The sequence below is a fragment of the Mobula hypostoma genome, chromosome 9 (assembly GCF_963921235.1).
Source record: "Mobula hypostoma chromosome 9, sMobHyp1.1, whole genome shotgun sequence".
NCBI lineage: Eukaryota > Metazoa > Chordata > Chondrichthyes > Myliobatiformes > Myliobatidae > Mobula > Mobula hypostoma.
Genome location: NC_086105.1, coordinates 45,205,268 through 45,228,281, shown reverse-complemented (window position 1 = coordinate 45,228,281; position 23,014 = coordinate 45,205,268). Strand labels below are relative to the sequence as shown.

At 41.8% G+C, this 23,014-nt stretch overlaps 1 protein-coding gene across 4 annotated transcripts in view; it reads left to right on the top strand.

Moving 5' to 3' along the window:
* Window positions 1–15,369, top strand: part of LOC134351696 (PDZ domain-containing RING finger protein 4-like) — a 469,835-nt gene extending 454,466 nt beyond the window's left edge. For 2 of the 4 annotated variants that reach the window (XM_063058211.1, XM_063058213.1), the window contains 2 exons: window positions 3,852–3,968; window positions 13,236–15,369. In XM_063058211.1, the coding sequence (XP_062914281.1) occupies window positions 3,852–3,968; window positions 13,236–14,765 (1,647 nt within the window). In that variant the 3' untranslated portion in view covers window positions 14,766–15,369. The remainder of the gene's footprint in view (window positions 1–3,851; window positions 3,969–13,235) is intronic. The other 2 variants (XM_063058212.1, XM_063058214.1) reach the window with 2 other exon arrangements.
* Window positions 15,370–23,014: the final 7,645 nt, after the last annotated feature.

Below are 23,014 nucleotides of genomic sequence, written 5' to 3'. Positions count from 1 at the left end.
CCACAATAAATCTGTCCAGTCTGGCAAATTGAAGCTTGCTACTCAGTGCTGGCCAAGCAAACCATCCTTTTCCACTATTTGGAAACAGTGAGACTATATCCTGTTTTCTCAAATCCACTGGCAGTAGGAGTTCAATCCCATGAGCCTGCTTTCCTAGTTGTTGAGGTCATGTGAACTGACTTCCCAAACCATAGTTGCAAATCACATAATACCTAATTTGTTAATCAAAGAATTGTCACTCTTGGATTTGAAGTTACTAATTGGGCCAGTAACTCTACTGGCCAAAGGGAGTCACAAATTTGGACTAGGCTCTGTGTGTAGTAATGCTTTATTATTAGTAATGCCTGGAAAAACTGTTATAATATATCCTCTTCTCCTGAATTTCTGAACCAGCCAAAATAGTTTTAAGATTTCTACCAAATGTTAAGCTGCCTCTTAGTCCTCTAAATTCCAAAAAAAAAATTAGAATACTGGTTTATGTAATTACTCCTTGTAAGTTGGCTCAAGAAGAAACTGGTGTATTATCTTGCACCCACTTTTGGACTGGATCTAAGTAATGTACTACAGATAGAATGATAAAGCACCTTGTAAATACTTGTGTTATTGTACAAAGGCCAGTGTTCCATTAGCCTTTCTGATTATTTTCTGCACCTCAGTCAAAGTTGAGTTTATTGTCATTTTTACAAGTACAGGTATGAACAGGTGCAATGAAGAACTTAACCTGCAGCAGCATCATAGGCACATAGCATCACATTGGCAGCAATCACAATGAAAGCATAAATTAAACATAAAATATACACAATTTTAGTACAAAGTGATCAGAATAGTCATAATGTTGCTGAACAGTAGTGGTGATTAGGATTTTGCTGGTTGGCTCAAAACTGAATAGTTGAAGGGAAATAGCCACTCCTGAACCTGGCTTCTAAATGTCACCGGCATATAATAATGCACATGGTCCCCTGAGTTTCTTTGGACCTTCACTGTTTTTGAGAAAAGATCAGGTATTTGCAATGTTCCGATCAATGTTTCTGAAACCTTGTGTCCGATTGTCCTGGAGGGTCTTTAAGCCTTTTTTCATTACTAACAACATTTTTGTGTCCGCCTCAATTCATCTTTTTGTTTCCTTGAGCTGCACATCTATCTTCTTCCACAATGGTAAATATGGAAGCAACTTCATTATTTAACTTGTCCCCACCATTTACCTACTTCCACTATTTGTCCATTGTTTACTTTACAACCTAATCCTCAGCTCAAACCACCCCCTTTTTCCTATATAAAGTATATATCCCTTGCAAGTTCTGGTTCCATACTTCTCATAACTCTTACTTTGAATACTACCACACTTTTTAAATACATATTATTTCTGTTTTTTGCATGATTTTTAATACTGTAATGTATTTATTTATTACTTTTTTCTTCTTCTATATTATGTATTGTATTGAACTGCTGCTACTAAGTTATCAGATTTCATGACACATGCAGTTGATAATAAACCTGATTCTGATTCTGTTTTGTCACCCTTTGTTCTTCTTTACTCCTCTCTTATTCTCTCAAATTGAATTCATTTTGCATTATTTGATACTTCTGTTATCCCCCCTTTATTACTGGTCACTCATGTGAGTCAACCAAGACTAGCCTCTTAGGATGCAAATGGACATGCATCATGTTCTTTATTTTGTGCTGATTCTCCATTAGATTTTCCTTTGTCATAATCTACCTAAAGCTTTAGAGTCTCTGCCCATCACACTGAAGTCAGTCTTCATCAAGACCAGGGGCTCCCAAGCTTTATTAGGCCATGGAGCCTTACCATTAACCGAGGTGTGTGGACCCTAGGTTGGGAACCCCTGATCGCGACCTTCATGTCTCTCACTTTCAAGTACGATATTGATATTGATCATACTACTTCTACATTTAGGGGAATGTTCATACTCCATTAAGGTTTTTAGCTAACCCTGACTCTCTGCCATTGTCTGGCTTCAATTCTGACCTCCAGAGCAGCCTGTGTGGAGTTTGCATGTTCTCCCTGTGGCACTGCAGGCTTCCCTTGGGCTCTCCTGTTTTCCTCCCACGTCACAAACTCATGCTGACCCGTGGTTTAATTGACCACTGTAAACTATCCCTAGTGTAGGTGACTGCTGGGAGAATCAGGCAGCGTTAATGAGCACGTGAGAGGGAAAAGTGGAGGAAGTAGATTGCTCTGAGAGACACAGAGGGCCAAATCACCTCTTTCAGTTTCATAGGATAATAATGAAAAATAAATAATGTGGAAAATATAAATCACTAAACCTAAGACATAGTACTTCAGTAAGCCACCCTGAATATATATCAAACCATAACAACATTAAATGCCCTATTAAAACTAATCTGCCTTTACTACTTGCTTATCTAATCTGCAATAATATATTTTAACACTTCACAGCTACTATCAAGAGATTAATACATAACCTCCACTATTCTCCTCATTTTTGTTTTTAAGTTGACAGTAAAGGTAGAATTATTTTATTTTATAGAAGTAATTTAACCAATCATTAATGCTACTTTAGCTCTTCTATTGGAATCTATATTCTTGGGATATTTCCCAGGATACTCCATTCTCAGTCCCCATTGCCCTACAGCCATGTTCAGCAACACCTTCCAAACTGCATTTTTGCCTGCAGTTTAATTTGTCCTTCATGCTCTATGCGTTCATATATTTCGTTGGGCTTTCGTTGTTACGACCCTTCCTGCCTTAAATGGTTTTTATTTTAATTTCTGTGTCCAGGGGCTGTGCATATCTGCTTCTGTGTGTGTTTTTGGTAAATCTGTGCTGCAGAGCCTGGTCTGCAGTTGACTTGGATCTTCTTGTTTTTGGGGGGAAGAAACTTTGCTGTGCCACTTCCATAATAACTGCTTACTCTATGTAATTATCATTCAGGCTTCCTTTCCCACTTGAACTCTACATCTTGGGCCATTTTAATGAAGTCCTTATGACTATCCAATTTATCCTTTCCTCTAAGTTTATACTATGGCTTTCTTCTGAGAACAAGAACAGTCCCAGCTCATTGCTTGTAACTCCTCTAGTCCGAGCAACATCTCTGTTATCCATAACTTAAACTCTGTTTCACATATGTCAACTAACTTCACTCTTGCTCTTAACCAACATACTTACTACGAAATACACCTTTTGGGAATCCACTTCGTACAATGCCTTTCTGTTCCAGCTGCATTTACAAATCCTCCACTAATGTTGAATGTAATTCTGGATAAAATCACATGATTCACTTCTTTATAACAATATGACTACCTTTTACTTCTCATCCTCTGATTTGGAATTCACCATTAACTTGTGGGCATGTGGCCAAGTGGCTAAGGAATTGGACTAGCGACCTGAAGGTCGTAAGTTCGAGCCCCAGCCGAGGGAATGTGTTGTGTCCTTGAGCAAGGCACTTAATCACACATTGCTCTGTGACAACACTGGTGCCAAGCTATATGGGTCCTAATGCCCTTCCCTTGGACAACATTGGTGTCATGGAGAGGGGAGACTTGCAGCATGGGCAACTGCTGGTCTTCCATACAACCTTGCCCAGGCCTGCGCCCTGGAGAATGAAGACTTTCCAGGTGCAGATCCATGGTCTTGCAAGACTAATGGATGCCTTAATTAACTAGAGTAGATAGCAAATGACCAACAAATGTTGGTCACACAAAGCTCCCTCTGATGGATGAAAGTGCAACTACATAAAATAGTCCAAAATATGATAGATCCACCAGAATTTGTAGATAGCGATATTCTAAACTGCACAGGTAGCTAGATAACTACATGTATTCAGGTTTATGATTTCTTGTTACATCCAAACTCCTTGCTCTTTTATCAGTTGGATGAGGGTTGGCTGGATGATGATCGAAATGATTTTCTCGATGAGCTACACATGGACATGTTGGAAGAGCAACACAATCAAGCGATGCAGTTTACAGCCACTGGTCTTGAGCAGGTAAGATATTGTGCATATGGCAGCTTACCCCTGTGCCAATTGCCTACCTCATTTCCTGTATCACTATTGTGATTTGCATATTAGGAAATTGGTTGTAAAGGACTGTGAAACATCCTGAGGTTGGGATGTAACAATGTTGTTCGTGTCTTGTTTTCACTTAAGTGCCAACAACTGAGTTAATTACAGTAAAACAACTCCAACTTTGCTTAAGGTACCATACACTTTAACAGTCTTGCTACCTTCAGATCAACATGCTTCTGACAGCCATAATAGAAACATAGAAACATAGAAAATAGGTGCAGGAGTAGGCCATTCGGCCCTTCGAGCCTGCACCACCATTTATCATGATCATGGCTGATCATCCAACTCAGAACCCCGCCCCAGCCTTCCCTCCATACCCCCTGACCCCCGTAGCCACAAGGGCCATATCTAACTCCCTCTTAAATATAGCTAATGAACTGGCCTCAACTGTTTCCTGTGGCAGAGAATTCCACAGATTCACCACTCTCTGTGTGAAGAAGTTTTTCCTAATCTCGGTCCTAGAAGGCTTCCCCTCTATCCTCAAACTGTGGCCCCTCGTTCTGGACTTCCCCAACATCGGGAACAACCTTCCTGCATCTAGCCTGTCCAATCCCTTTAGGATCTTATACGTTTCAATCAGATCCCCCCTCAATCTTCTAAATTCCAATGAGTACAAGCCCAGTTCATCCAGTCTTTCTTCATATGAAAGTCCTGCCATCCCAGGAATCAATCTGGTGAACCTTCTTTGTACTCCCTCTATGGCAAGGATGTCTTTCCTCAGATTAGGGGACCAAAACTGCACACAATACTCCAGGTGTGGTCTCACCGAGGCCTTGTACAACTGCAGTAATACCTCCCTGCTCCTATACTCGAATCCTCTCGCTATAAATGCCAGCATACCATTCACCTTTTTCACCGCCTGCTGTACCTGCATGCCCACTTTCAATGACTGGTGTATAATGACACCCAGGTCTCGTTGCACCTCCCCTTTTCCTAATCGGCCACCATTCAGATAATAATCTGTTTTCCTATTTTTGCCACCAAAGTGGATAACTTCACATTTATCCACATTAAATTGCATCTGCCATGAATTTGCCCACTCACCCAACCTATCCATGTCACCCTGCATCCTCTTAGCATCCTCCTCACAGCTAACACTGCCACCCAGCTTCGTGTCATCCGCAAACTTGGAGATGCTGCATTTAATTCCCTCATCCAAGTCATTAATATATATTGTAAACAACTGGGGTCCCAACACTGAGCCTTGCGGTACCCCACTCGTCACCGCCTGCCATTCTGAAAAGGTCCCGTTTATTCCCACTCTTTGCTTCCTGTCTGCTAACCAATTCTCCACCCACACCAATACCTTACCCCAATACCGTGTGCCTTAAGTTTGCACACTAATCTCCTGTGTGGGACCTTGTCAAAAGCCTTTTGAAAATCCAAATATACCACATCCACTGGTTCTCCCCTATCCACTCTACTAGTTACATCCTCAAAAAATTCTATGAGATTCGTCAGACATGATTTTCCTTTCACAAATCCATGCTGACTTTGTCCGATCATTTCACCACTTTCCAAATGTGCTGTTATCACATCCTTGATAACTGACTCCAGCAGTTTCCCCACCACCGACGTTAGGCTAACTGGTCTATAATTCGCCGGTTTCTCTCTCCCTCCTTTTTTAAAAAGTGGAGTTACATTAGCCTTACATTACTCTAGGATGCAGACCATCTGGCCCTGGGGATTTATCTGTCTTCAATCCCTTCAATTTACCTAACACCACTTCCCTACTAACATGTATTTCGCTCAGTTCCTCCATCTCACTGGACCCTCTGTCCCCTACTATTTCTGGAAGATTATTTATGTCCTCCTTAGTGAAGACAGAACCAAAGTAATTATTCAATTGGTCTGCCATGTCCTTGCTCCCCATAATCAATTCACCTGTTTCTGTCTGCAGGGGACCTACATTTGTCTTTACCAGTCTTTTCCTTTTTACATATCTATAAAAGCTTTTACAGTCCGTTTTTATGTTCCCTGCCAGTTTTCTCTCATAATCATTTTTCCCCTTCCTAATTAAGCCCTTTGTCCTCCTCTGCTGAACTCTGAATTTCTCCCAGTCCTCAGATGAGCCACTTTCTCTGGCTAATTTGTATGCTTCTTCTTTGGAATTGATACTATCCCTAATTTCTCTTGTCAGCCACGGGTGCACTACCTTCCTTGATTTATTCTTTTGCCAAACTGGGATAAACAATTGTTGTAGTTCATCCATGCAACCTTTAAATGCTTGCCATTGCATATCCACCGTCAATCCTTTAAGTGTCATTTGCCAGTCTATCTTAGCTAATTCACGTCTCATACCTTCAAAGTTACCCCTCTTTAAGTTCAGAACCTTTGTTTAATAACACAGCATCTGAATCATTCTCAATAGGGCACATTATTACCATGATTTGTTAATTTACAATGGTAATTTTATTGTGAAGGACCTACTGTTTTTGCTTTGAGATGGAGCACTTTTAATTTCAGCAGTTGCAGGGTCTGAATCGACAGCTCAGGTTATGTATGGGGTAGGTCTCTGTCTCTCTCTCTGTACAAATAATAGTCTGACCATAAACTCAAGAGAAGAAGTCCTGCTGTATCAGTGGAGACTGGTTAGTAGAGCACTACTCATGAAATACTTTGAGTGTAAGGCCCATTTTGCCGTGTACTTTGGTAAATGAGTCATTGAGGACTTGGAGCTCAGCTCCCAAGTATGTGTACTGCAGCTCCATGAGCTTGCGGTGACTTTGGATCTTGTGGAGATGGTATCGACTGAACTATTTCCCATTTGATCTCTAGATTAGCTCCACTGTAGCATGAAAGATTGTCAGAGGTGAGGAGCAGTAAAAAAAGATGTAAGCTTTTAAGATGCTGTCATCTCTGCTCTCCTTTGAGGCTGGGTCTGTTGTTCCTTTGGTTAAAATTGCAGCTCACAGTGTCATCATAAATTATGGATCAATGAGTCTTACTTCAGTGGTGGGCAAATTATTGGAGAAGACTCTTAGAGACAAGATTTATATATATTTGGAGAAGCAGACTCTGATTAGTGACAGTTTTGTGGGGCCATGCCTCACAGAATTCTGTGGGGGATGTGACAAAGAACACTGATGAAGGTAGAGTAGTAGATGTAGTAAATATGGGTTTTAGTAAGGCTTCTGATAAGGTTCCCCATGAGAAGCTCATTCAGAAAGTCAGGAGGCATGGGATCCAGGATACTTGGCTGTGTGGATACAGAATTGGTTTGCTCATAGAGGGCAAAGGATGGTAACAGATGGGGTATATTCTGTCTGGTGTCAAGTGGTGTTCTGCGGAGATCTGTTCTGTGACCACTGCTCTTTGTGATCTTTATAAGTGTTTGGGATGAGGAAGTGGAAGGGTGGGTAGCAAGCTTGCAGATGACATGAAGGTTGGTGGAGTTGTGAATAGATGTTGCAATGAGACACTGGCATGCGGAGCTGGGCTGAGAATAGGCAGATGGAGTTCAACAAGTCAAGTATGAAGTGATTTACTTTGTAAGGTCAAATTTGAAGGCAGAATACTGAGTAAATGGTAGAAAATTTGGCAGTGTGAAGAAACAGATGGATCTTTGTGTCCACACCCATAGATCCCTCAAAGTTGCCACACAAGTTGTCAAGTAATGGTGTGCTTGTTTTCATTAGGCAGGCGATTGAGTTCAAGAGTTGAGACATACTTGGAATGCAGGGTTTCACTTTTCTGGATCATTTGGATCAGATCTGGGAAATGTATGACATGTACAAAAGGACATGCACTTGAACTCGAGGGGGAACCAATATCCTTGTGGGCAGGTTTTCTGGAGCTGTTGGGGAGGGTTTAAACTAATTTGTCAGGGGGATGGGAACCAGAGAGATAGGGCAGAGGGTGGAGCAGTTGGGTATACCAGTTGATGCAGTGTCTACTGAGACCATGAGGCAGGATAGGCAGTTGGTGGGGCAAAATTGCAGTCAGTCAGAAACAGGACTGAAGGTGCTATATTTGAATGCATACAGTATACAGAATAAGGTTGGTGATCTTGTAGTGCAGTTAGAGATTTACAGGTATAATGTTATGGACATCTCCAAGTTGTGGCAGAAAGAAGATCATAGTTGGTAGCTTAACTTTCAAGGGTACACATTGTACTGAAAGGACAGGCAGTTAGGCAGAAGGGTGGAATGGCTCTATTGGTAAAAAAAAAACAAAATCAAATCCTTAGAAAGAGGTGACATACTATAAGATTGGAAAATATAGGCCTTGTGGGTAGCATTAAGAGACTGCAAGGTTAAAAAGACCCTGATGGGAGTTACAGTGGTGGTAGAAGGTTGTGAACACTGTAGAATTTTCTCTGTTTCTGCACAAATGTAACCTAAAATGTGATCAGATCTTCACTTAAGTCCTTAAAGTAGGTCCCCCATGGTAATTGCAACTTTGCCCTTTTTACGTGCTTTTTCTATCTCCCTTAGCCCACATCCTGATTACTGTTTGGAGGTCTGTATATACAGAGGTGTGAGAAAGTTTGTGAACCCTGTCGAATTTTCTGTTTCTACATAAATATGACCTAAAATGTGATCAGATCTTCATGTAAATCCTAAAACTAGATAAAGAGAACCCAATTAAATAAATAACACAAAAACATTATACTTGTTCATTTATTTATTGAGAAAAATGATCCAATATTACATGTGTTTGTCAGAAAAAGTATGTGAACCTTGGCTTTCAGTGACTGGTGTGACCCCCCCCCCCCCGCCCCCTTGTACAGCAACCAAGCATTACTGGTAACTGTTGATCAGTCCTGCACATTGGCTTGGAGGAATTTTAGACCATTCCTCCTTACAAAACTGCTTCAGCTCTGAGATGTTGGTAAGCATCCTTGCATAAACAGCTCGCTTCAGGCGAGTTATTTCTAAAGGACTTTGACTCAGCTATTCCAAAACACAAATTTTCTTTCCTTTTAAACTATTCTGTTGTTTATTTACTCTTTCAGATAATTGGTAGAACCTCCTTTAGCAGCAATAATCTCCACCAAACGCTTTGTGTAGCTGCTAATCAGACTTGCACAACAGCAAGGAGGAATTTTAGACCATCCCTCCATACAAAACTGTTTCAGTTCATCAATATTTCTGGGATACCTTGCACGAACCTCTAGATCATGCCACAGCCTCTCACTTGGGTTAAGGTCTAGACTCTTACTTAACCATTCCGCTGTTGATTTACTCATGTTTTGGATCACTGTCTTGTTGCATCTTCCAACTTCTATTAAGCTTCAAGTGTCAGACTCCTACCCTGACAGTCTCCTGTAAAATGTCTTGATACAATTTTGAATTTATTGCTCCCTCAACAATTGCAAGTGTCTAGGCCCTGAGACAGCAAAGCAGCCCCAAACCATGATGCTCCTTCCACCATGTTTCACAGTTGGGATGAGGTTATGGGGTGCAGGGCCCTTTTTCCTACAAAAATAGCAATGTGCATTTCTGACAAAAAGCTCAACTTTTGTCTCATCTGTCCACAGAATATTGTCCCAGAAGCATTGTAGAACATGCAGGTGGTCTTTTGCAAACTTGAGACGTGCAGCAATGCTTTTTTTTGGAGAGCAGTGGTTTCCTTCCATGAACACCATTCTTGTTCAGTGTTTTTCTTATAGTGGACACATGACCAGAGACGTTAGCAAGTTCTAGAGATTTCTGCAGCTCTTTTACTGTTACCTTTGGGCTCTTTTTCACCTCCATCAGCATTGCACATTGTGCTCTTGGTGTGATCTTTGCAGGATGCCCACTCTAGGGAGAGTAGCAACAGCACAGAGTTTCCTCCATTTGTAGACTATTTCTCTTACTGTGGACTGATGAACACACAGGTCTTTAGGAATGCTTTTGTAGCCTCTTCCAGCTTGATGCATCGCTGCAGTTCTTCTTCTAATGTCCTCTGAAAGTTGTTGTTTTGATTGAGGAATAGTGCATATAAACAGAACTTCCTTGAGAAAAGCAGGCTCTGTCAGTAACCTGACTCTGTACGTCTTTTTTTATAGGGCAGGTCAGCTCTACAACCCACACCTCCACTATCATCTCATTGATTGGAACACCTGACTCCAATTAGTTTTTGTAGAAGGCATTACCCCAGAGGTTCACATACTTTTTCCAACAAATACATGTAATATTGGATAATTTTTGTCAATGAATAAATGAACAAGTATAATGTTTTTGTTATTTATTTAAGTGTGTTCTCTTTATCTAGTTTTAGGATTTATATGAAGATCTGATTACATTTTAGGTCATGTTTATGCAGGAATAGAGAAAATTCTACAGGGTTCACAAACTTTCTTGAATATACAGACCTCGAACAGTAGCCAGGATGTGGGCTACAAATTACAATGAGAGATAGAAAAGGCTCGTAAAAAGGGCAGTGTTGCAATAATCATGGGGGATTTCAATATGCTGATAGATTGGGAAAATCCAGTTGGTGCTGGATCCCAAGAGAGGGAATTGCAGAATGTCTACAAAATGGCTTTTTATTAGCAGCTTGTGGTTCTGCCCACTAGGAGAATGGGATTTCTGAATAGAATGTTATCTAATGACCCAGATTTGATGAGAAAGCATAAGGTAAAGGGAGCATTTGAAGGCCGTGATCATAGTATGATAGAATTCACCCTTCAGGTTGAGAAGGAAAAGCTAAAATCGAATACATCAGTATTACAATGGAGTAAAGGGAATTACAGAAGCATGAGAAAGGTGCTAGCCAAAGTTGATTGAAAGGGGACACTCGCAGGGATGATGGCAGAACAGTAATTGCAGGTATTTTTGGGGGAGATTTGGAAGGTGTAAGAGACATAATCAAAAATAAAGTAGTATTCTAGAGGATAAAGCAATCATGGCTGACAGGAAAGGTCATAGACAGCATAAAAGTGTAAGGGGGCATATAATATAGCAAAAATTGGTGGGAAAGATGTTGGAGTCTATTATTAATCATAAGGTTTTGGGATAGGTGGAGGCACATAATGAAATAGGCCAAAGATAGCCTGGTTTTCTAAAGGGATATCTTGCCTGACAAATCTGGTGGAGTTCTTTGAGGACATAACAGGCAGGATAGACAAAGGAGAGTCAGTGGATATTGTTTACTTGGAATTTCAGAAAGCCTTTGCAAAATAAGAGCTATGCTATTATGGGAAAATATTAAAATGGATGGAAGATTGACTGATTAGCCGGAGGCAAAGGGTGGAAATATAGGGGGCCTTTTCGGGTTGGCTGCTGGTGACTGGTGGTGTTCCGCAGGTGTTGGTGTTGGGCCACTTCTTATCACGTTGTATGTCAGTGATTTGGATGAAGGAATTGATAGCTTTCTGGCCAAGTTTGCAGATAGAAAGATAGGTGGAAGGGCAGGTAGTATTGAGCAAACAAGGTGTCTGCAGAAGGTGTTAGACAGATTTTGGGGAATGGGCAAAGAAGTGGCAGATGGAATATAATGTAGGGATGTGCATGGTAGAAAGAATGAAGGCCTATTTTGTAAATGGGGACAAAATTCAAAAATCAGAGGTGCAGTGGGACTTGGGAATCCTTGAGCAGGACTCCCTAAAGGTTAACTTGCACATTGAGTGGGTGGTTAGGAAGGCAAATGCAATATTAGCATTCATTTTGAGAGGACTAGAATACAAAAGCAAGGATGTGGTGATAATGCTTTTTAAGACATTGATCAGCCCATACTTGGAGTATTGTGAACAATTATCTAAGCATTGGCTAGGGTCCAGACAAGGCTCTGAGGAGTGTTTGATGGCTCTGGGTCTGTACTCTGAGTTTACTGCAGAAGAATGAGGGGGTACCTCATTGAAACCTATCGAATATTGAAAGGTCTGGATGGAGTGGATGGGGAGAGGATGTTTCCTGTAGTGGGGGAGTCTAGGAACAGAGGGCATAGCCTCAGAATTGAGGGATATCCATTTAGTACAGGGATAAGGAAATTTTACTTTAGCCAGAGGATGGTTAATATGTGGAATTCTTTACCACTGACAGCTGTGCAGACTAAGTTACTGGGTATATTTAAGGCGAGTTTGATAGGTTCTTGATTTATCAGAGTATCAAAGCTTACAGGGAGAAGGTAGAAGAGTGGAGTTGAGAGGGATAATAAATCAACCATGATGGCATTGTGGAGCAGACTTGATGGGCTGAATGGCCTAACTCTGATCCTGCTTCCTATGATCTTATGAATTCATCACCCCCTTCAATCTTGCTGCCATGTACCAGAAGTTAACCCTTTCTATACTACTTTTTCTTTATTCTGGAGATTTTCATAATCTCTCCTGCAGTCTTCCTCTCTTTCACTTTATCCTCATTTTCCCAAACGGTTGACCTAATTAGTTTAAAGACACACTTCAACGCCTCCCACTGACTGCAATTTTGCCCTATTAACTACTCTCAGTCTTACTACAAACTGCATCTACTTGTATAGCAATTAGCACATACACTGCACTAACACTTTGGTTCCCACCCCCTGCCAAATTAGTTTAAACCCTCCCTAGCAGCTGTAGCAAACCTGCCCATGTCCCATCAAATTCAGGTGTAACATGTTCTTTTTGTACAGGTCATACCCTCCCCAGAAGAGATCCAAATGATTCAGAAATCTGAAACCCTGCCCCCTGCACCAATTCCTCAGCCACACACTTATCTACCAAATCATCCTATTGTTATCCCCATTGGTGCATAGCACAGGCTGCAATCCAGAAATTACTACCCTTGAGATCCTGCTTTTCAGCTTCCTACTTAACTCCCAATATTCTCTCTTCAGGACCTCCTCCCTTTCCCTACATATGTCGTTGGTACCAATGTGTACCATGGTTTCCGGGTGTTCAGCCTCCTCCTTTAGAATACTGCGGACCCAATCCAAGATGTCCCTGATGCTAAAGCAACATACTGTTCGTGTGGTTCTTTCCTGTGCACAGAATCTGCTGTCAGCTCCTCCCTCTATCACTACTGCATTCCTCTCCTTCCCCTTCCCTTCTGAGACCCTGTGCCAAAGTACATACTCACCACACCAGCTATGTACTGTTAGACAACAAAAGATAGAACATCAGAAACTTAATAGAGCCTCCACTCTTCTTGCTTAAGCCTCTTGAGCCAAAGCCTAAAACTAACCACTCTTAATACTTTTCATATTTGTGTGCCATGTTGTTCAGTTGGTCATTCGCTCCACCTTACAGAAACTAACTTTTTTGTTTTGGTTTTACAAAAGCAGAAAAAGCACGAAGAAGATGGCGGAACGACAGACACGGCAACCACCTCTTCCAACAACCACGAGAAGGACAGTGGTCTGGGCCGCACAGACGACAGCGTGAGGAACGACGAGAGCTCGGAGCAGGAGATCCTGGGGGAGGAGCAGAGCAGCACCTTGCTCCAGAGCCAGCGGGAGCTGGGCTACAGCCAGGACACTCTGGGCAGCAGCGAGCTTCAGTGCAATGAAAGCTTCGTATCTGGCGAGTACAACGACTCCGATTTTGTTGGCACTCAGGACGAGGAATGTGAGAGGTTCAAGGAGCTCCTGGAGCTGAAATGCAAGATGAACAACCGGAGTCAGTTCGACCTTTACTACTCCACGAGCACTCTGGAATGTGGCAGGCGACAGCAGGAGGTGATGGACCGGGAGCTGGAGATACTGAATGAGGAACTGAGGAACATTGAGCTAGAGTGCCAGAACATCATGCAGGCGCACCAGCTGCAGAAGGTGAGGGAGGAGTATGGAGATGTGTGGTCGATCCACGGCAGCGGCTTCCGGAACTACAACACCAGCATTGACACGCAGAGGGGGAAGCTGGCAGACATCATGGAACACCCCGAGAAATCGGACAAAGACAGCTCGAGCGCTTACAACACGGCAGAGAGCTGCCGCAGCACCCCGCTGACGGTGGACCGGTCTCCAGACGGCTCCCTGCAGCGGATCGTCAGCATCACCAACAAGAAGAACCTGAGGAGCACGGCGGATGTGGCCCCGGCTCCGCCAAGGCAGAGCAGCAGGGAGGCCAGCCCCGCCGTCAGCAGCTCCTCAGAGACCCCGGAGACAGCCGTGCCCGGGGAAGAGACAGAGGGCAGCAAGTCGGGGGAGCGGGAGAAAGGAGGCGGCGAGCAGCGCATCCCGTATCTGTCGCCGTACCACAGCTCACCGCACAGGCACGTAAACATTCCCGCCCATGCCAGACACTACCAGAGCTACATGCACCTCATCCAGCAGAAGTCTGCGGTGGAGTATGCCAACAGCCAGCTCAGCCTGGTCAGCATGTGCAAAGACTCTCAGAAAGCAGCGGCTGACTCCAAGATGGAGTGGAAGGTGAAGATCCGCAGCGACGGCACGCGGTACATCACGAAACGGCCTGTGCGCGACCGCCTGCTCAAGGAGCGGGCCTTAAAGATTAAGGAGGAGCGGTGCGGCATGACCACAGACGATGATGCCATGAGTGAGATGAAGACTGGCCGCTACTGGAGCAAGGAAGAACGGAAGCAGCATGTGGTGCGCGCCAAGGAGCAGCGGCGGCGAAGGGAGTTCATGATGCGCAGCCGCTTGGAGTGTCTCCGGGAGAACCCGCAGAGTGGCGGCGAGGGGAAGAAGGAGGTCAACATAATCGAACTGAGCCACAGGAAAATGATGAGGAAGCGGAACAAGAAAATCTTTGACAACTGGATGACAATCCAAGAACTCATGACACATGGTGCCAAGTCACCAGACGGCACAAGAATCTACAATTCTTTCCTCTCAGTTACTACTGTGTAAACGGGACACTTTTTATAAGGACGCTATCCATTTGAGGTAGCATACAATTGCCTCGTTAAATGTGGCATGTCACTTTTTCTATCCGGGGACTGCTTCTAATCTGATCGTGGTTTTTACAAGCAGTTTGCTGATCACTTTTACAAAATTTATTAATGTGGTAACTTTGTTTGTAGATCGCAACTTCCCACCATCCATACCATGATCTTCATTCAATCTCACTATTTGTAAGATAAAAAAGAGCCATATTTCATATTATACAATACCTAATGTAACTTAAAAATCTGATTTTATTATATCTGTTAATCATTACACAAGTTTCTTTTGTATTACAGTTACGTTATTAAAACTATATGACGCCAATCTCAATAGCTTTGCATACTTGAGCAGTTAGCTCTTACATGACATTACTTCTCTGCTGCGACATGGAACATAAAATTATTAACATCCAAGTTTTTAACTTTCCCAGCCATGTATTGTACGATTAGTCTGTAAATTAAAAGTGTATCGTCCAAGTAAAGTGTAGGTGGTTGAGTGATTCGTACCCTAGTGGATATGATGCTGTAGTCAGGTAAATTATGTGGTTATTGTGAAGATAAAATAAATTATTGCTTATATTTGAAGAAATGCAGATTTTACAGAGTAAATATGTTATTGTAAAATCTTTTTCTCCACTTATTACAAATACTTTCTTGTTGCCAGGTTCAAGTAGACACAGGAGAACAATTATTTCAAGTATCACACACATTAATCAATAGTACTTCCATTAAGTTCTCTGCAAATAAATCTTCCAGTTGCTAATCTCTGTAAACAGAACTTTGAATTACCCATCACATCCTCGTCTATATCTCCATCTTCCTTGGCATTAGAATGAGACCAGCATGAAAAGATGCATCTCATGGATGAAGCCAGCCATTCCATTGCTGTGACTGGGCTACGTACAACCAACAGCAAGTTAATAAGGGGAATGTTTAAGCTGTTATTTGGCTTTAAGGGTTGCCATGAGCATTTCACCCTTGATGGTTCCTTAAACATGCAGTGATGGAAAAGCTCCTCACCATCCCTCCTAAAGTATGGTCCACTTTACAACAGACACAATTCTTCTCTTGGTTAAAGGCTTACATATAAAAGCCTTGCTTCCTGATATTTAAACTATTTGAACATCAAACTGAGTTAAACATAAAATGGACAGAACTGAAGAGCTGATTTATTGTTATAAGTTTTGATGTGACTGGGCAGGGACAGGTAAAACCACAGTCCCTTCTCACTCATAAGAGTTAAGGAAACCAGTCATTAGCCCCAGCAGCCAGTTTAGTATAAAGTTGAAGTAAATTGTAAATATCTGGAGTAGCACCACAACCTCATTGTCTTAAGCAATGACAATAAAATTCTATTCTATTCTAAATGTCAGTGATCATTGTGGGAGGACCTACCAGCTTACTGTTAGTTACTACAGGCACATCTGGAAGTTCATCAGTGATCAATAGAATCATTGACAGATGTAGACAAAAGAGCACTTCATAGCAGCCTCATGGAATCAACCTTCAGTTTTGTTTAATCTGAAGCTCTGCCCATCATATGATAAATTTTTAAAATATGAATACTAGAAGCAGACATAGGCAATTTGGCCCTCAACCACCATTCAACAAGAGCATGATTGATCTAAGACTTAAATATTTTCATGTCTTACCTCAAATCATTTAATTCCACTAATTTCCAGAAATTATCAATTGTACATAGTTCTGAATGCAATCAATTAATGGCTCAGCCTCCAGAACTCTTCAGATAATCCAAAATATTCAGCAACCTTTGAGTAAAGACATTTCTTCTTGTTTCCTCATAAGGTATCAAATAATGCAGCGGACAGGGCATTGAAAAGCTGTGCTAACCAACTGGCTGGCATGTTCAGGAACCTGTCACTGCTGCATTTGGAGGTTCCTACTGGCTTCAAAAGGGCGTCAATCGTACCAGTGTCCAGTAAGAGCAGTGTGAACTGCCTCAACTACTATCACCTGGTAGCGCTCACATCCACTGTGAGGAAGTGCTCTGAGAGGTTGGTCATGGCTAGAATTAACTGCTGCCTGAGCATGGATCTGGACTCACTGCAATAGGTCTAGAACAGATGCTGTCTTACTGGCTTTCCACTTGGCCTTGGACCACCTAGGCAACAGCAATACCTATGTCAGGCAGCTGCTCTGATTATAAGTTCAGGGTTTGAAACCATCACTCCCTCATTATTCATCAAGAAGCGTGAAAACCTGGGCCTCTATATGTTCTTCTGCAATTGGATCCTTGACTTCTTCATCAGTAAACCACAGGCAATGCGGATTGGAAATAACTTCTCACTGACAATCACTGTTAGTATGAACTGCAGACAGGTAGATCAGTGAAGACTTGCTATGGGAATAGTGCACAGGTAGCAGATTGTTGTATGAGGTGAGAGCTACGTAAATTGAAGCCATTGGACCTGGTGAACAGACAAGTTTTGAAGGAAAGCTGATGTTCTTAGTCTTCCTCCACTCCCCAACCACAGCACTACATTGATGGTTCTGGATGTGTTATCGGGGGTAATTGCATTGAAACCTATCAAATATTGAAAGGCCTCAACAGAGTGGATGTAGAAAGGATGTTTCCAATCGTGGGGCAGCCTAGGACCATCGGCCACTAACTCAGAATGCAAGTACATCCCTTTAGAACATAGATGAGGAGGAACTTCACTAGCAGGAGGGTGGTGAATCCGTGGAATTCATTGCCACAGATGGCTGTGGAGGTCAAATCATTGGGTATATTTAAAGTAGAGGTTGATAGGTTCTTGATTAGTAAAGGTGTCAAAGGTTACCAGGAGAAGGCAAGAGAATGGGGTTGAGACAGATAATAAATCAGGCCTTCAGTTTGTTTTCATAGAAACCTCAATAAATGACATCTTTCAAAGGGTGCTTGGATTTCTCAACAGCATTCTGTAAAAGAGGGAGTGAGATAAAGACAGGGCAAATTCAACAGGATTCTTAATGTCAATGTCAGGCAACCTTTGAGTTCAATTACATCACACCAGTAACTCTTAAGCTTAACTTTACTTTTTAAACTGTACAGGATATAATTGTTAAAGTATTGATCAATTTTCATGTACTGCACTGGAAAATAGAAAGATCACCAGAATGCCATGTAATACATACTAGGTAATTAAAATATACATTGCATATAGGAAAGTAACGTTGCTCAACACATCTAAAAGTGAATGTTTTGGCAATGATAATCATTGCAATGAAACCTACGTTGGGTTTCTCAACTCTAAAGTTCATTGATATTGACTTTCAAAATTACGTTAACCTTGTTTATTATTGTTTGTCTGGTTTTCTTATTGACTTCCCTTTTTTAAACAGAATGCTGCAATGCTGCTGAGCATCTTTTGTAAAGCAAGACAAACTTCGGTCATTGAAGTTATTGCCAAAGAGAGGTAGATAGCTTCACTTAAATTTTAGTTATCACCTTCCTAGTCGCAAGCCCCAGAACCGCTACAGTTCAACTAGAATCAGGTGACCTCTGCCTTATCTCTACACCTGTATTCTACATTAGACAAAAGATTCTGCAAATGCTGGAAATCTTTAGTAAAACAGGCATCAAAGGACGTCTTGGTCCAAAACGTCAATTGGTCCTTTCCTTCTATGGATGCTCCTTGACCTGATGAATTCCTCCAGCTATGTGTGTGTGCTGCTCTCCACTTTTTTCCCCAATTTAAGTGTCAAACATTTATTGGAGGTTTCCCTATGCTTTAATGGCATTAAACTTACAGTGGGTTCTCATATCTTTTGTCTGTGACTAAGCTGGTTCACCAGATTTCATATTGGTTATGTAAAATAGGTTTATATTTAACTGAGAAAAGCACAGAAAACACTCAGAGGATTGGGCAGCATCTGAAGAAAGAGAAGCAGTTAATGTTTCCGTTTCAGGACCCTTCATTAAGAATTTCCGGCATTTTCTGGCTTTATTTCAGATTTCCAGCATCTGCAGTTTTATTTTTAAATTTTCATTTACTGCTCTGTTGAATTAAAACAGTTTGCTATTTAAATACTATGTTCTTACTGGGGTAAAGAAATAGACCTAAAGCTGTTTTTTTTAGATATTCAGCACATTTACCGGGGAATCCTTCTGATGAAATGTGCCGGTGTAAATAAAGGAGGATGGAGACTTGAGTTCCCTCCATGGGGAAATGAACTAATGAGCTAAAGAGAGAGAGAGGGAAAGGTTCTGGCAGATAGCAGAATGCTCAGGACACCTCACAAAATTTATGTATCAGATGAGAGAAGAAAAGAGATTGATGAGAAGTGTTTTGTAGGTTTGAGAATACAATATATTATATTTCGGAATGCAATCAGTGTTCACCATAAACCCTCAGAGAACAAGATTCAGTTCACCAACCAGGACCCAGCAAACTGCATTTCAGTTCAGTCCATCCTCTACTATTTAATTCTTTTGTCAGAACTAGTCAAATCCATTATTGGGATTTGAGCAGAAGGAAATCAGACCAGTGAGTCTGCTGTTAATGGGCAACGCACACAAATTGCCTGTTAACTCCTTACCTTCAAAATGATTTATTGCTACAGTGAGTCTTACCAGCATGGGTGGGGGTGGGGGGTGCGGGGAGGAGGGGAGAAGAATCCAGCAGTGGAAAGAGGAAAAATAATGCTGGTAAATTTCAGACAAGTTAGAAAATGCTCAGCTTTCCGAATTACTGATTCAGGACCATAAGATGTAGGAGCAGAATTAGGCCATTTGGCCTCTGAACCTGCTGCACCATTTTATCATGGCTGATCCACTTCCTGCTCAATCCCTTTCTCCTCCTAACCTTTCATACCCTGACTAATCAAGGATCCATCAACTTCTGCCTTAAATACATTGAATGGCCTGGCCTCCACAGCAAATTCCACAGATTTGCCACCCTCTGTCTACATAACTTCCTCATCTCCGTTCCAAATGGACATCCCTCTATTCTGAGGCTGTGCCCTCTGGTCCTAGACTCACCCACCATAGGAAACATCCTCTTCACATCCAGAGCTATCGAATGCACCTCATACGATAACATTTTTATTCCCCAAATCATTCTCATGAACCTCCTCTGAACCCTCTCCAATGTTGGCACATCCTCTCTTAAATAAGGGGTCCAAAACTGCTCACAATACACCAAGTGAAGCCTCACCATTGTCTCGCAAAGGTTCAACATTACATCCTTTCTTTTGTATTGTAGTTCTCTCAATATGAATGCTTCCTCACCACTGACTCAACCTGCAAGTTAACCTTTAAGAAATCATGCATAAGTACTCCAAAGTCCTTTTACACCTCAAATGTTTAAAATTTCCTCCCCGTTTAGAAAATAGTACGTTCTTTTATTCCTTCTACCAAAGTGCATGACCATACACTTCCTAACTCTGTATTACATCTGCCATTTCTTCGCCCAATCTCCTAATCTGTCAAAGTCCTTCTGCAGCCTCCTTGCTTCCTTAACACTACCTGCTCCTCCAACTGTCTTTGTATTCTCCACAAAGCCATCAATTCCATCATCTGAATCATTGACATATGATGTAAAAAGCAGTCCAAAAACTGAATCCTGTGAATACGACTAATTAATGGCAGCCTATTACAAAAGGCTCTCTTTATTCCCACTCTTTGCCACTTGCCAGCCAATGCTCTGTCAATGCTAGTATATTTCCTATCATGCCATATGCTTTTGTTAAGCAGCCTCGTGTGGAACAAAATCCAATGCACAACATCCACCAATTGTCCCTCCTGCTTGTTAATTCCTCAACGAATTCCAATGGATTTGTCAGGCAAGCTTTTCCCCTTAAGGAAGCCATTCTGATTTTGGCCTGTTTTATCATATGCCTCAAAGTATCCCAAAACCACATCCTTAACAATCAACTCCTTCTTGAAGAGTGGAGTGACAATTGCAATTTTCCAGTCGTCTGGAATCATGTGAGAACCTATTGATTCTTGAAAGATCATTACTAATGACTCCACAATCTTTTCAGCTACCACTTTCAGAACTCTGGGGAGTAGTCCATTTGGTCCAGTAGACTTATCTACCTTCAGACCTTTCAGTTCCCCATGCACTTTCTCCCTAATTATAGCAACTACACTCACTTCTGCCCCATGACATTCTCGAACTTCTGGCATAATGTTAGTGTCTTCAACAGTGAAGACTGATGCAAAATACATATTCAGTTCATCTGCCAGTTCCTTGCCCCTATTACTGACTCTGCAGCGTAATTTTCCAGCCATCCAATATCTACTCTCTCCTCTATTTAATTCTTTATATATCTGAAAAAATTTTGATACCCCCTGTGATATTATTGGCTAGCTTACCTTTATGTTTAATTGGGCTCCCTTCCCCGCACCCCCCCCACCCCCACCCGGCCTTTTTAGCTGCCTTCTGTTGGTTTTTAAAAGTTTCTCAATCATCTAATTTCCCACAAATTTTTTTGCTCTATTATATGGCCTCTCTGTTCCTTTGTTGTTGCCTGTAGCAGTTGCTTGAAAATAAACTAAAACCACTGAGAAACTAAGTATGGAAATTAACACTGTATGACATACTTCTTCCAAATAACTAATTCCAAGCTGAAGAAAGTATGTTCAATCTTTTATTACAAAACCAGCAAAGATGAATGATCTTATAGTGACAAAAAAATGAACAAATCTAAGTTACCGATACAACGAAGATCATAATGAAATTAATGAAACTAAATAGAGCTAGCTGTCAACAAGAAAAAGCATTCCTCCCATCTCACCCTCTCTTAACAAGACTAAATTGACTCAGGCAAAGCAAGAATATGTAACTATACTCATTTGCTTGTACCACGCCCAAACACACGTGACAAATTACCCACAACAAACGTACAACACAAAATACAATACAGACAGACAGAAAATAGATAAATGGCTCCTACATTGGCTTTGACTTCTCTTGTGAGCCACAGTTGCAACATCCTGCCTTTAGAATACTTCTTCTTTGGGTTGTATCTATCCTGCATCTTCTGAATTGCTCCCAGAAACTGCTCTGTGATCTTCCCTGTTAGTGTTCCCTTCCAATCAACTCATGCCTCTGCAATTCCTTTTATTCCACTGTAATACTGATACATCTAATTTTAGCTTCTGCTTCTCAAACGACAGTGTGGATTCTATCATATTATGAGCACCATCTCCTAAGGGTTCCTTGACCTTAAGCTCACTAATCAAATCTGGTTGATTACACGTCACTGAATCCAGAATAGCTGAATCCCTAGTGGGCTCAACCACAAGCTATCTTACAGGCATTATACAAATTCTCTCTCTCGGGATCCAGCACCAACCTGATTTTCCCAATCTACCTGCATATTGAAATCCCCATGACTATCATAAAATTACCCTTCTGTTGTGCCTTTTCTATCTCTATTTTAATTTGTAGCCCACAGACTGGCTACCATTGAGGCCTGTATATTACTCCCATCAGGGTCTTTTTACCATCGCAGTTTCTTAATGCTGCCCGCAAGTATTCTACATCTTCTGATCCTATGTCACCTCTTTCTAGGAAACTGATTTCATTTTGTTATCAACAGAGCCACACCCCTACCTCTGCCTACCTGCCTGTCCTTTGAATACAAAGCGTATCCCAATGATAATCTCAGTAATGCCCACAACATCATATCTGGCAATCTCTAACTACATTACAAGATCATCTACTTTATTCTGTATACAGTGTGTTCAAATATAACACCTTCAGTGCTGTATTCATTGCCCTTTTCAATTTTGGTCCCCTTTTGCACTGCAACTCATCCCACTGACTGCAATTTTGCCCTTTAATTTGCCTGTCCTTCCTGACAGTCTCACTACACACTGCCTCTGCCCCATCCTCAGCCCTATCATGCCAGTTCCCATCCCTCTGCCAAATTAGTTTAAAACCCTCCCCAACAGTTTCAGCAAACCTGCCTACAAGAATTTTCATCTCTCTCAAGTTCAGGTGCAACCCATCCCTTTTGTACAAGTCATTCCTTCCCCAGAAGAGATCCCAGTGATCCAGAAATCGGAAGCCCTGTCCCCTGCACCAACTCCTCAGCCACACATTCATTTGGTAAATCATCCTATTCTTACCCTCACTGGCATGTGGCACAGACAGCAATTCACAGATTACTACACTGAGGTCCTGCTTTTCAGCTTTCTGCCTTGCTCCCTAAATTCTCTCTTCAGGACCTCTTCCATTTTCCTACCTATGTTGTTGGTGCCAA